This window comes from Heptranchias perlo, chromosome 45 (genome assembly GCF_035084215.1).
Source record: "Heptranchias perlo isolate sHepPer1 chromosome 45, sHepPer1.hap1, whole genome shotgun sequence".
NCBI classification, from domain to species: domain Eukaryota; kingdom Metazoa; phylum Chordata; class Chondrichthyes; order Hexanchiformes; family Hexanchidae; genus Heptranchias; species Heptranchias perlo.
Genome location: NC_090369.1, coordinates 3,369,407 through 3,381,302, shown reverse-complemented (window position 1 = coordinate 3,381,302; position 11,896 = coordinate 3,369,407). Strand labels below are relative to the sequence as shown.

Below are 11,896 nucleotides of genomic sequence, written 5' to 3'. Positions count from 1 at the left end.
TACCTGGCTAGAGAGAGACAAGATGTTGGGAAAACCAAAAAAAAAATGGGAAGGACCAAAACATCTGGCTAGATCCACACCTGCCCCCTCTCCAGTTCATGCCAACACTCACCTCGACCTTCGACCCCGGGCCCGTAGACCTTGACGCCAGTGGTATCGACAGCTGGCTTCACCTGGAGCTTGGCCGGGAAGTTGGGGACGGGCTGGCCGCCGTACTTGATGGTGATGGTGTAGGTGCCGGGGTAGAGGGGGATATAGGTGATGGTGTAGGTGCCGTCGTCATTGCCCTGGATGTGCACCTCAGCCGGGGACCCAGAGTCGGAGATGATCTCGATGGTGAGCTCGGCGGTGCCTGCGTCCGAGCAGTCCACCACAAAGTCGCCCGACTCCCCCACCCGGCCGCGCTCCAGGCCCGGCCCAGAGGCCTTCACCTTGGACGGGTCGAAGGAGGCCTCGATGCCCGCCTTGAAGGGAGAGCTGGGGATGTGGGAGTCGGCGAACAGGATGTTGATCAGGTAGTCGCCGGGCTCGGTGGGGAGGTAGGACACGGAGCAGGTCCCGTCACCGTTGTCCAGGCACTCTATTTTGGCCTCGCAGGGCCCCTCCACGGTCAGGCCGAGGCCTCCCATTCCAGCACCTTTGGTGTCGATGGTAAAGGGAGCAGGTGATCCAACGACCCCTCCCCTCAGTCCAGGGCCGTAGGCTTTAACCTGGGAAGAGAGTTCCAAGGGACACTCAATACCACAAAGGACAAGAAAGGCACTTCACTCACCCAGAAAATCCCGCCCTCCCCCTCAAAATTATTCCAATGCCCCCCCCCACCAACCCACCGAGTATCGGTCACTTCCCAGGTGTCCGTCCCATTCCCTCTCGGAGTTTGGAGTGCGAGAGGGGCTCGAACCCTCGACCTTCAGAGACTCCAGCCCCGCAATCCAGGCCCGACACTCCCTCCTGCGTTGGAACTGAGGGAGCACTGCACCGTCGGAGGGACGAGATTTCAAAATTTGCAGACGACACAAAACTTGGAAGGGTAGCGAACAGTGAGGAGGATAGTGATAGACTTCAAGAGGAGATAGACAGGCTGGTGGAATGGGCGGACACGTGGCAGATGGAATTTAACGCAGAAAAATGCAAAGTGATCATTTCGGTAGGAAGAACGAGGAGAGGCAAAATAAACTAGAGGGCACAATCCTAAAGGGGGAGCAGGAACAGAGAGATCTGGGGGTATATGAGCACAAATCAGGACAGGTTGAGAAAGTGGTTAAAAAAGCATACGGGATCCTGGGCTTTATAAATAGAGGCTCAGAGTACAAAAGTAAGGAAGTTACAATGAACCTTTATAAAACACTGGTTCAGCCACAACTGGAGTATTGTGTCCAGTTCCGGGCACCGCACTTTAGGAAAGATGTGAAGGCCTTAGAGAGGGCGCAGAAGAGATTTACTAGAATGATTCCAGGGATGAGGGACTTTAGTTCCGTGGATAGACTGGAGAAGCTGGGGTTGTTCTCCTTGGAACAGAGACGGTTGCGAGGAGATTTGATCGAGGTGTTCAAAATCATGAAGGGTCCAGACAGAGTAGATAGAGAGAAACTGTTCCCATTGGTGGAAGGGTCGAGAACCAGAGGACGTAGATTTAAGGTGATCGGCAAAAGAACCAAAGGTGACATGAGGAAAAACATTTTTACACAGCGAGTGGTTAGGATCTGGAATGCACTGCCCGAGGGGGTGGTGGAGGCAGATTCAATCATGGCCTTCAAAAGGGAACTGGATAAGTACTTGAAAGGAAAAAAATTGCAGGGTTACGGGGAAAGGGCAGGGGAGAGAGACTGGCTGGATTGCTCTTGGAGAGCCAGCACGGACTCGATGGGCCAAATGGCCTCCTTCCACGCTGTAACCTTTCAGATGCGACATTAAACCACGGTGCCCTGGGGCTGATATTTATCCCTCAACCAACATCTGGTCATTTATCACTTTGCTGTTTGTGGGATCTTGCTGTGCGCAAATTGGCTGCCACATTTCCTACATTACAGCAGTGACCACACTTCAAAACAAAAACATCTCATTGGCTGTAAAGCATTTTGGGACGGCCTGAGGTGGCGAAGTGGGGGGGCTGGAGAGAAACGGGAGCTCCTTCCTTTGGAGTCCCCAGGAGTTGGCTCCCAGTGGCCGCCCTGTGCTCTGCTCACGCCCCGAGAGTTGATTGGACTGTGCCCTGGAGCAGCCCTCGGTTACGAGACGCTGGGGAGAACTTCAAAAGATGCACTGGGGAGATGCCAATGGGCAGCACCTCAAACAGTGCTGGAGTGTTCTGGCCTCCAGACTGAGTCTATATTTAAGAAAAAAGGCATTGGAGAAGCTGCAAGATTTAGGAAGGAATGGAGAGGAGGCCATTCAGCCCCTCGAGCCTGTACCGGCATTCAACGAGATCAAGGCTCATCTGCACCTCAACGCCATTTACCCACCCAATTGGGTTCTGTAACCCTCGAAGATGATCCCAGAACTGAGGTTATAATTATCAGGAAAGTCCGAACAGACTGGGGCTCTTTTCCAGAGCAAAGGGAAGACGAAGGGGTGACCTGATAGAGGGCTTTAAACTTATGAAGGGTTTCGATAGGGAGGACGTAGAGAAGATGTTTCACTTGTGGGGGGAGACCAGAACGAGGGGGCCATCAATATAAGAGAGTCACTAATAAATCCAATCGGGAATTCAGGAGAAACTTCTTTACCCAGAGAGCGGTGAGAATGTGGAACTCGCTCCCACAGGGAGTGGTCGAGGGGAATAGAATCGATGGATTTAAGGGGAAGCTCGATAAAACGAGGGAGAAAGGAATAGAAGGACATGGTGAGATGGAGTAGCATTAACAGGTTGGGCCGACTGGCCTGATTCTATGCTGTAAACTCAATGCACTCCCTCAGGGCTGAAGACCAGAGAGTTTGGGAGGGTGAAATCTCGAACCCCAGGACTTTCCAACGCAGGGAGGGAGCGAGTGAGCAATGCACCTCTGAGCCAAGCGATGGCACACCCACCTTGGAAGGGTTCGAGGGAGTGACCCCTTCAACTGGAAACGGACTTCCTGGCACTGGGACACCATCGTAGGTCACATCCACCTGGTACGGGCCCTCCTCTCTCGGGATGAACTTCACCATGCTGTTGTCCGCACTCAACCCTGGCTCCACTTTGCACGGCACGGTCTTGTTCCCGGGCCCGGTTATCTTGGCTGCCACTTTGCCCTGTCCACCCGCGCCCTTGGACTTGACCGTGAACTCCTGGTCAGTGCCAACTTCAACCTCTGCCAAGGAACAATTGAGACAATCAGTTGGTGTTGTGTACCCCTCCCTCCAGCTCATGGGGCACCCATTGGTACTTAAAGTACTGCCAATCTACAATTGCACCCTGGGAGCGCCATTAGAATTTTTGTTCATGGGATGCGGGCGTCGCTGGCGAGGCCGGCATTTATCGCCCATCCCTAATTGCCCCTTGAGAAGGTGGTGGTGAGCCGCCTTCTTGAACCGCTGCAGTCCGTGTGGTGAAGGTTCTCCCACAGTGCTGTTAGGAAGGGAGTTCCAGGATTTTGACCCAGCGACGATGAAGGAATGGCCGATATATTTCCAAGTCGGGATGGTGTGTGACTTGGAGGGGAACGTGCAGGTGGTGTCGTTCCCATGTGCCTGCTGCCCTTGTCCTTCTAGGTGGTAGAGGTCGCGGGTTTGGGAGGTGCTGTCGAAGAAGCCTTGGCGAGTTACTGCAGTGCATCCTGTGGATGGTACACACTGCAGCCACGGTGCGCCGGTGAAGGGAGTGACTGTTTAGGGTGGTGGATGGGGTGCCAATCAAGCGGGCTGCTTTATCTTGGATGGTGTCGAGCTTCTTGAGTGTTGTTGGAGCTGCACTCATCCAGGCAAGTGGAGAGTATTCCATCACACTCCTGACTTGTGCCTTGTAGATGGTGGAAAGGCTTGGGGAGTGAGGTGAGTCACTCGCTGCAGAATACCCAGCCTCTGACCTGCTCGTGTAGCCACAGTATTTATGTGGCTGGCCCAGATAAGTTTCTGGTCAATGGTGACCCCCAGGATGTTGATGGTGGGGGATTTGGTGATGGTAATGCCGTTGAATGTCAAGGGGAGGTGGTTAGACTCTCATTGGAGATGGTCATTCCTGAATGTGGCACAACACATAAGCCTGGTCCTTGGCTGTCCAGTGACTGGTCTGGGGCATGAGGAGCAGGAACACTGGCCAACGTCCCTTTGCTCAAATCACATAGCACAGAAGGAGGCCATTCAGCTCATAATGCCGATACTGGCTCTTTAGAGCCATCTGATTAGTCCCTACAGAAAAAACCAGAGGGGGAGATGAGAATTTTACTTACACAGCGAGTTCGGATCTGGAATTCGCTGCCTGAAAGGGCAGTGGAAGCAGATTCAATAATAACTTAAAAAGGGGAATCAGAAATACTTGAAGGGGACAAATTTGCAGGGCTACAGGGACCAGTCGGATAGCTCTTTCCAAAGGGCCAGCACAGGCACAATGGGCCGAATGGCCGCCTCCTGTGCTGTAGGATTTATGAGAAGCAGCTCCTGCTGGACATATGAAAATTGACCGTCACCAGAACCCATCCCTGCCCAAAGAGAGGGCTCTTAACTTGCGTACGGTTGGGATCTCAGACGTTGTGACAATTCATCTCCCTCCAACTCAGCAGATGAGACTATCCCAACATGAACAGGGCACTCACTGTCGTTGAGTCCGTTGATTTTGATCTTGCTCAAGTCCAAGGTGGGAGCAACTCCGACATTGATGGGGCTCTTGGGAATATTGTCTCCTCCGTAGGTCACGCCAATCCCCAGGTTACCCTGCGTTCAACACACAAAACTTCAGGGACAGCATCCAAATGGAGGGACACCACAAAAATGGGAGATCTAGTGCAGGGAAATGGACCTAATGACTCAAACAGTCCATTGCAGAGTCCGAGTGGAGCCCAGTTAACACCTCAGGAATCAACTGAACAGGAGGCGGCCATGAGCCCCAATTCAATGGTCGACCTGTTCCTCAACTCCCATCTACCCCACCTTGGTTCCATAACCCTTAGCCAACAAAAATCTATCGGTCTCCGTTTCGAAATTTTCAATTGACCCCCAGCCTCAGCTTTTTGGGGGAAAGAGTTCCAGATTTCCCCCTCCTTTGTGTGAGGAAGTGCTTCCTGACGTCACCCCTGGCTCTAATTTTCAGGTTCTGCCCCCTTGTTCTGGACTCCCCCCACCAGAGAAAATAGGGTCGATAGAGAGAGAAACTATCAAATCCTTTAATCATCTTAAACCCCTCGATTAGATCACCCCTCAATCTCCTACACTCGAGGGAACACAAGCAGAGTCTGTGCAACCAGTCCTCCTAATTTAACCCTTTCAGCCCCGGTATCGTTCTGGTGAATCTGCCCCTGCACCCCCTCCGAGGGCCAATCTCCCCTTCTTGAGGTGAGGTGCCCAGAACTGAACGCAGTGTCTCCAGATGGGGGCTGACCAGAGCTTTGTATAACTGGCCCACAACTCCAATCCGGTTGTATTCCAGCCCCCTAGAGATGGAATATCAGCCTTTTTAATTATTTTTTGTACTGTCCGGGGGCTTTGAGTGATCTCTGTACTAGGACCTCAATATCTCTGCTCCGAAATCCTCATCCAATTGGTTTAAAAAAATGTTCCTTATATTCAGAAAATTTATGGCACAGGAGGCTGCCATTCGGCCCATTGTTTCTGCGTCGGCCGAATCCCACTTTCCAGCACTCTGTCCGTAGCCCTGAAGGTCACGGCTCTTCAGCTGCACATCCAGGTACTTTTCAAAATGAGTTGAGGCCTCTCCCACCCTCAGGCAGTGAGTTCCAGACCCCCCCCACCTCCCTCTGGAGAAAATTCTCCTCAGCTCCCCTCTAATCCTTCTACCAATTACTTTAAATCGGTGCCCCCTGGTTATCGACCTCTCTGCTAAGGGAAATGGGTCCTTCCTATCCACTCTATCTAGGCCCTTCTTTTAGACACCTCAATTAAATCTCCACTCAGCCTCCTCTGTTCCAAAGAGAACAACCCCAGCCTATCCAATCTTCCCTCGTAGCTAAAATTCTCCAGCCCTGGCAACATCCTCGTAAATCTCCTCTGCACCCTCTCTAGTGCAATCACATCCTTCCTGTAATGTGGTGACCAGAACCGTACGCAGTACTCAAGCTGTGGCCCAACCAATGTTTTATACAGTTCGAGCATAAACGCCCTGCTCTTATATGCTGTGCCTTGGCGAATAAAGGAAAGTATTCCATATGCCTTCTTAACTACCTGTCCTGCTACCTTCAGGGATCTGTGGACATGCACTCCAAGGTCTCTCACTTCCTCTACAACATTTGGCAGCAGCAGATTGAAGACAAACAAAAAAAAAATGGTTTAAAACCAGCCCCACACAGCTGCTCCTACCAGCTTACTAATTCCCAGTCCAGCAACACCAGCAATCAAAATTCACATCCCCTCCATGGCCTCACCCTCCACATCTCTGCTCTCCTGCCGATTCCCATCGCTCCACCATTGGCGGCCGTGCCTTCAGCCGGCTGGGCCCCCCAAGCTCTGGAATTCCCTCCCGAAACTTCTCCAAGACGCTCCTTAAAACGTAGCTCTTTTGGCCGAGCTTTTGGTCACCTGTCCTAATATCTCCTTATGGGGCTCGGTCAGATTTACCTTCCTGAGGGGCGTCTCGGGACGGTTTTAGAAACAGACGTAGATCCTACCTGCTGCACTGGGGTGTACTTGACGGTGTGGGAATCGTCATGGTTGTCCACGATCTCGAAGTCCCGCACGGCCTCCGCTTTGGTCGGCCCGGTGAACTGGACGTTGGGCTTGGCCTTGCCGGCCCCTTTGGTGTAGATGATAAAGTGCGTTGGTTTTCCCATCTCCACACCTGGGAGGGAGGGAGAGAGGACAGAAGCAAAAAAAAAACGGTCACCCCAGCAACGGCAGCCATGATCCAACCCTCGTTCGCAGCCACGATGAAACCTGGGACGTTACAGACACCAAGGAGAACTGGCGCCTTTCAGCGACTGGCCTAGTCTTCAAAACGGCCTGAAAATTCTCAGTGGAATTTGGCAGGGGGTCTTTACCCAACATCTAGACTGGCAGAGAAACCGCTCTATCCCTGGGACAGCCATGGGGCCCCCCACTCCCCGGGATAAAGAACGAGCCATTCAAGGAGTGAAGGAGATCAATTTGGCTTCTTATAACGAAGAAGCCAAGACTGCTTGGATAGCACCTGCCAGACCCACGACCTCCTAGACGAGCAAGGGGCAGCAGGATGCATGGGAACACTGCGGCCAAGTCTCCCCACACACACACAGCCCCGACTGGGACATCTCGCCTGGTCAAAATCCAACTCCCGAGCGAGCACTCTGCCACATGGAACTGCAGTGGGTTCAAAATGGTGGCTCGCTGCCATCTCAAGGGACAACTGATGCCAAGATAGAGAATGTTAAAAACAGATGCTCTCCAAGGCAACGGCCTCTGGGTGCCCGATGGACACCAAACACAAAGGTCAACAAACGAGCTTCATTCACTTCTCGCCACCCCCCCCCAAAAACCCCAAGAGTTCTCCTTACCAGTCCGACTCAACCCTGGACCATCAACCTTCACTTTGCTGGCATCGTGGGCTGGATCCACTTTCACCCGCAGGGGGCTCATGGGAATAGCCTGAGGAATAAGTCATACGAACGTTTACCGTGATGGTAGAAAGTTGAACCGTACAAACACGGGCGAACAATTGGAGAGAGTCAGGAGTACGTGAAGGTGAAAATTGAGCCGAGGAGGGAGGGAGTCTCCTCTACCCAAACACTACTGGGGAAAACGGACTGGAGACGGGGGAACGACAATGCTGTGCCTCATCAGGAACATTACAGGCGGTCTCTGTTATGGGAACATGAGGCCATTCAGCCCCTCGAGTCTCTCCTGCCCATTCAGTAAGATCATGGCCGAGCTGTATCTCAACTCCATCTTTGGCTCTGTAACCCTTACCGAACAATCTCGGATTAGAAATTTTCAATCGACCCCCCAGCCTCAGCTTTTTGGGGGTGGGGGGAAAATAGAGTTCCAGATTTCCCCCTCCCCTTTGTGCGAGGAAGTGCTTCCCGACATCACCCCTGAACGGCCTGGCTCTAATTTTAAGGTTCTGCCCCCCCCCTCCCTTGTTCTGGACTCCCCCCACCAGAGGAAATAGTTCCTCTCTCTCTCGACCCTATCAAATCCTTCAATCATCGTAAACCCCTCGATTCGATCACCCCTTAATCTCCTACACTGGAGGGAATACAAGCCTCGTCTGTGCGACCTGTCCTCGGAATTTAACCCCTTCAGCCCTGGTACAGGAGGAGACTTGCACTGTCCACCAGCCCGACACGGACCAAAACGCTCACAATGGAACCCGGGGGGGGGGAAAAAAAATCAAGGCCCATGACGTCAAGAATGAAGAGAAAATGTATTAGGAGACACCAAGCTTGGGGTTTTAAGACCCCCCCCCAAACACAAATTGGAGGGATGAAGAACAGAGTTGGACGAAGATTGTAACAAGTTTCAGCATGAGGGGGGAAAAAAAGGACGTGCAGGAGAGGGTGTATGAGGGGGAAGGAGTTCGCCATCAGACTGGCCTTTTCTTGCCTCGATGAAAGGCGAGACGTCTCAGGATATCTGGTGCTCGGATTACACACTCAAGGGTCTCACCCGATACGATCAAAGGGTTACATTCGTGAATCGCACAAGGGTCGGGACGATGGGACGGAGGTTCCGGAATAAAACGGAACCGCACTCAAGGCAGCTCACTCCGAGTACACACACCTGATCGGCAAACAGCACCATGGTGGTGTAGTGTCCAGCGCCAGGGGGAGTGTACTTCACAGTGAAGGTGTCGTTATCGTTCCGAATTATGTCAAAGTCGATGTCCGCCTCGGCCGGTCCCACCACTCCCGGGGCGCACTTGATTCCAATGCTGACATCACCTGCAAGGTGGCGGAGAGAAGGTCAGGTCACGTTGAATTTACAGAGTGCAGAGAAACAGGCCGTCCGGCTCCTCACCAGCAATGCCCTGTTCCTTTCTCCCCTCATGTGTTCATCGAGCTTCCCCTTAAACCCATCGATTCTATTCCCCCTCGACCACTCCCTGTGGGAGCGAGTTCCACATTCTCACCGCTCTCTGGGTAAAGAAGTTTCTCCTGAATTCCCCGATTGGATTCATTAGTGACATTTATGGCCCTCCAGTTCTGGTCTCCCCACAAGTGGAGAAATCGATCAAACCCCCTTCAGGTCACCTCTCAGCCTTCTCCAGAGAAAAGGCCGCCTACAGGGGCAATCAGGTCCCCCATCAAATTGATTTTTTTAAATTGATTTTTTTAAATTCTCTCTCTCTCTCTGCCATTTTAAGTTTCTTTCTGCTTGCCTGTGTAAAAGACACAATGTATATCGAGTGTACTGGGACGTTCTGTTCTCCGTGACTGGCCTGTTTGAATAACAACGACACCTTTTGATTGGTGTGATGCTGTCCCAACATAGTATAAGATATGCGATTTGAGAACCTTTTCATTCAATCATCTGACGAAGGAGATAATCTCCGAAAGCTTGTGATTTTAAAATAAATTTGTTGGACTATAACCTGGTGTTGTAAGATTCCTTACATTTGTCCACCCCAGTCCATCACCGGCATCTCCACATCATCAAATTGATGAGTCAACCCCAGCAACCTGTAACCATTTGAGCTACTTTGAGCCCAAGAGCAGGTCAGAGGCTGGGTATTCTGCGGCGAGTGACTCACCTCCTGACTCCCCAAGGCCTTTCCACCATCTACAAGGCACAAGTCAGGAGTGTGATGGAATACTCTCCACTTGCCTGGATGAGTGCAGCTCCAACAACGCTCAAGAAGCTCGACACCATCCAGGACAAAGCAGCCCGCTTGATTGGCACCCCATCCACCACCCTAAACATTCACTCCCTTCACCACCGGCGCACCGTGGCTGCAGTGTGGACCATCCACAGGATGCACTGCAGCAACTCGCCAAGGCTTCTTCGACAGCACCTCCCAAACCCGCGACCTCTACCACCTAGATGGACAAGGGCAGCAGGCACATGGGAACACCACCACCTGCACGTTCCCCCTCCAAGTCACACACCATCCCGACTTGGAAATATATCGGCCGTTCCTTCATCGTCGCTGGGTCAAAATCCTGGAACTCCCTTCCTAACAGCACTGTGGGAGAACCTTCACCACACGGACTGCAGCGGTTCAAGATGGCGGCTCACCACCACCTTCTCAAGGGGCAATTAGGGATGGGCAATAAATGCCAGCGACACCCACATCTCCAGAATGAATAAAAACCTTCAACTACCTTGTCCTGCCTCGGCACAATCCACCGTGAAGTCGGTGGGCTCATATGCCTTCAGTCCAGTCTTGGCCACTCCAGGCCCGTAAACCTTGACCTTTTGTGGGTGGCTGCCCGCTCCAATGGTCACCTAGAGAGTGAAAGAGCCAAGAAAGAAAACACAATTAGGATCCAAAAACAGTCGAATTGCAGAAGGACCAGCATTTTGCAAAAGTAGTCTTGGTTTAGCCAATCTTAACCGAACGACTCACCCTAAACGGACTGTTGGGGATATTAACTCCTCCCCATGACACCATTACGGTGTGTTTGAGGGGTTTCTTGGGCGTATACGAACAGGAATAAGTGCCATCTTTGTTGTCCTTCACATGCACGTCAATGGGCATCCCCTCGGAGTCCTGGAGAGAGAGGGAGGGATAATTATAAGAAAAGGCCACCTCGATAACCGCCATGAGCAACAAAGGCGGGTGGGGGGCGAAATCGTTCACAGGGCTCGTTAACACGAACGACTCGGGACGCACGCCCGAGACCCTCACCTGACCGTACACCTGCAGCTGCGCCTTGCCGCCATTCCTGGCGTCCACCGTGAACTCGGCCGGCTTGTTGATCACGTTCCCAGTGCTCTCCAATCCCGGCCCGTAGGCCTTCACCTGCGGACGAAAGCAGGAGTCAGTTCGGAGCTCACCTCCATCATAAACCTACGCCAACGTCCCCCACCCCCAGGGCGCCAATCGGTCGGTTAAAGTGAGGCGCCCCCATTCACGTGTGCACAGCAAGATCCCGTAGCATCGCGTTCTCCAGGCCTCCAACTGGATCGTACCACCAGATGACAGGCCATTAAAGCCCTGGTCACCCACAGCCCAAGTCTCAATAACCACCCCAAATCTCACTCAATACCACCAAGCGTCTACACCCCCTCCTCAAGTCTATCTCCACCCCCCCTCCTCCACCACCAATCCAGGCCCGCTTACCTTCTCGGGTTTGAAGTTGGCGGGTGCCGTTTTGACGTCGGCCATGAAGGGACTGTATTTGATGTCCTCGTTGTTGCAGAGAACGTGGACGGCATACTCCCCGGCTTCCGTCGGCCAGTACCGCACGTCACAAGACCCATCACCCTGATCGTTGCACTCTATCTTGGCTTGAGACGGGCCCTCCACTGAGAACCCTGTTTCACGGAGGGAGAAGGAAAGAAAGATTTAAAAAAAAAAACGTCAGATACAACTCAACGATCTGGACTGTCGAGGGACTTGGGAACAGGAGGAGGCCATTCAGCCCCTCGAGGCTGTTCCACCATCCCATTAGGTCATGGTGGATCTGTGCCTCAACTTCATCCACCTGCCTTGTTCCATAACCCAACAAAAAAAAAACTCAGTCTTGAAAGCGCCAACTAGCCCCCCAGTCTCAACATCTTAGAGACTTTGTCCAGCTTCCCACTGTCTTGTGTGAGGGGGGGGGAAAAAAAAAGAGGCCTCCTGATTTCACTCCTGAATGGCAGACCTCCAAGGTTCTGCCCACTTGTTCTG

The 11,896-nt window shown here is 52.5% G+C and overlaps 1 protein-coding gene across 1 annotated transcript in view; it reads right to left on the bottom strand.

Annotated features, from left to right (window-relative positions):
• Positions 1-11,896, bottom strand: part of LOC137306839 (filamin-A-like) — a 52,945-nt gene that overhangs the window by 25,524 nt on the left and 15,525 nt on the right. The window contains exons 12-21 of the mRNA XM_067976238.1: positions 11,345-11,538; positions 10,910-11,023; positions 10,628-10,771; positions 10,383-10,506; positions 8,842-9,002; positions 7,617-7,707; positions 6,756-6,925; positions 4,731-4,848; positions 3,028-3,290; positions 113-710 (exon numbers count right to left, since the gene is read on the bottom strand). Coding sequence (XP_067832339.1) covers positions 113-710; positions 3,028-3,290; positions 4,731-4,848; positions 6,756-6,925; positions 7,617-7,707; positions 8,842-9,002; positions 10,383-10,506; positions 10,628-10,771; positions 10,910-11,023; positions 11,345-11,538 — 1,977 coding nt within the window. The remainder of the gene's footprint in view (positions 1-112; positions 711-3,027; positions 3,291-4,730; positions 4,849-6,755; positions 6,926-7,616; positions 7,708-8,841; positions 9,003-10,382; positions 10,507-10,627; positions 10,772-10,909; positions 11,024-11,344; positions 11,539-11,896) is intronic.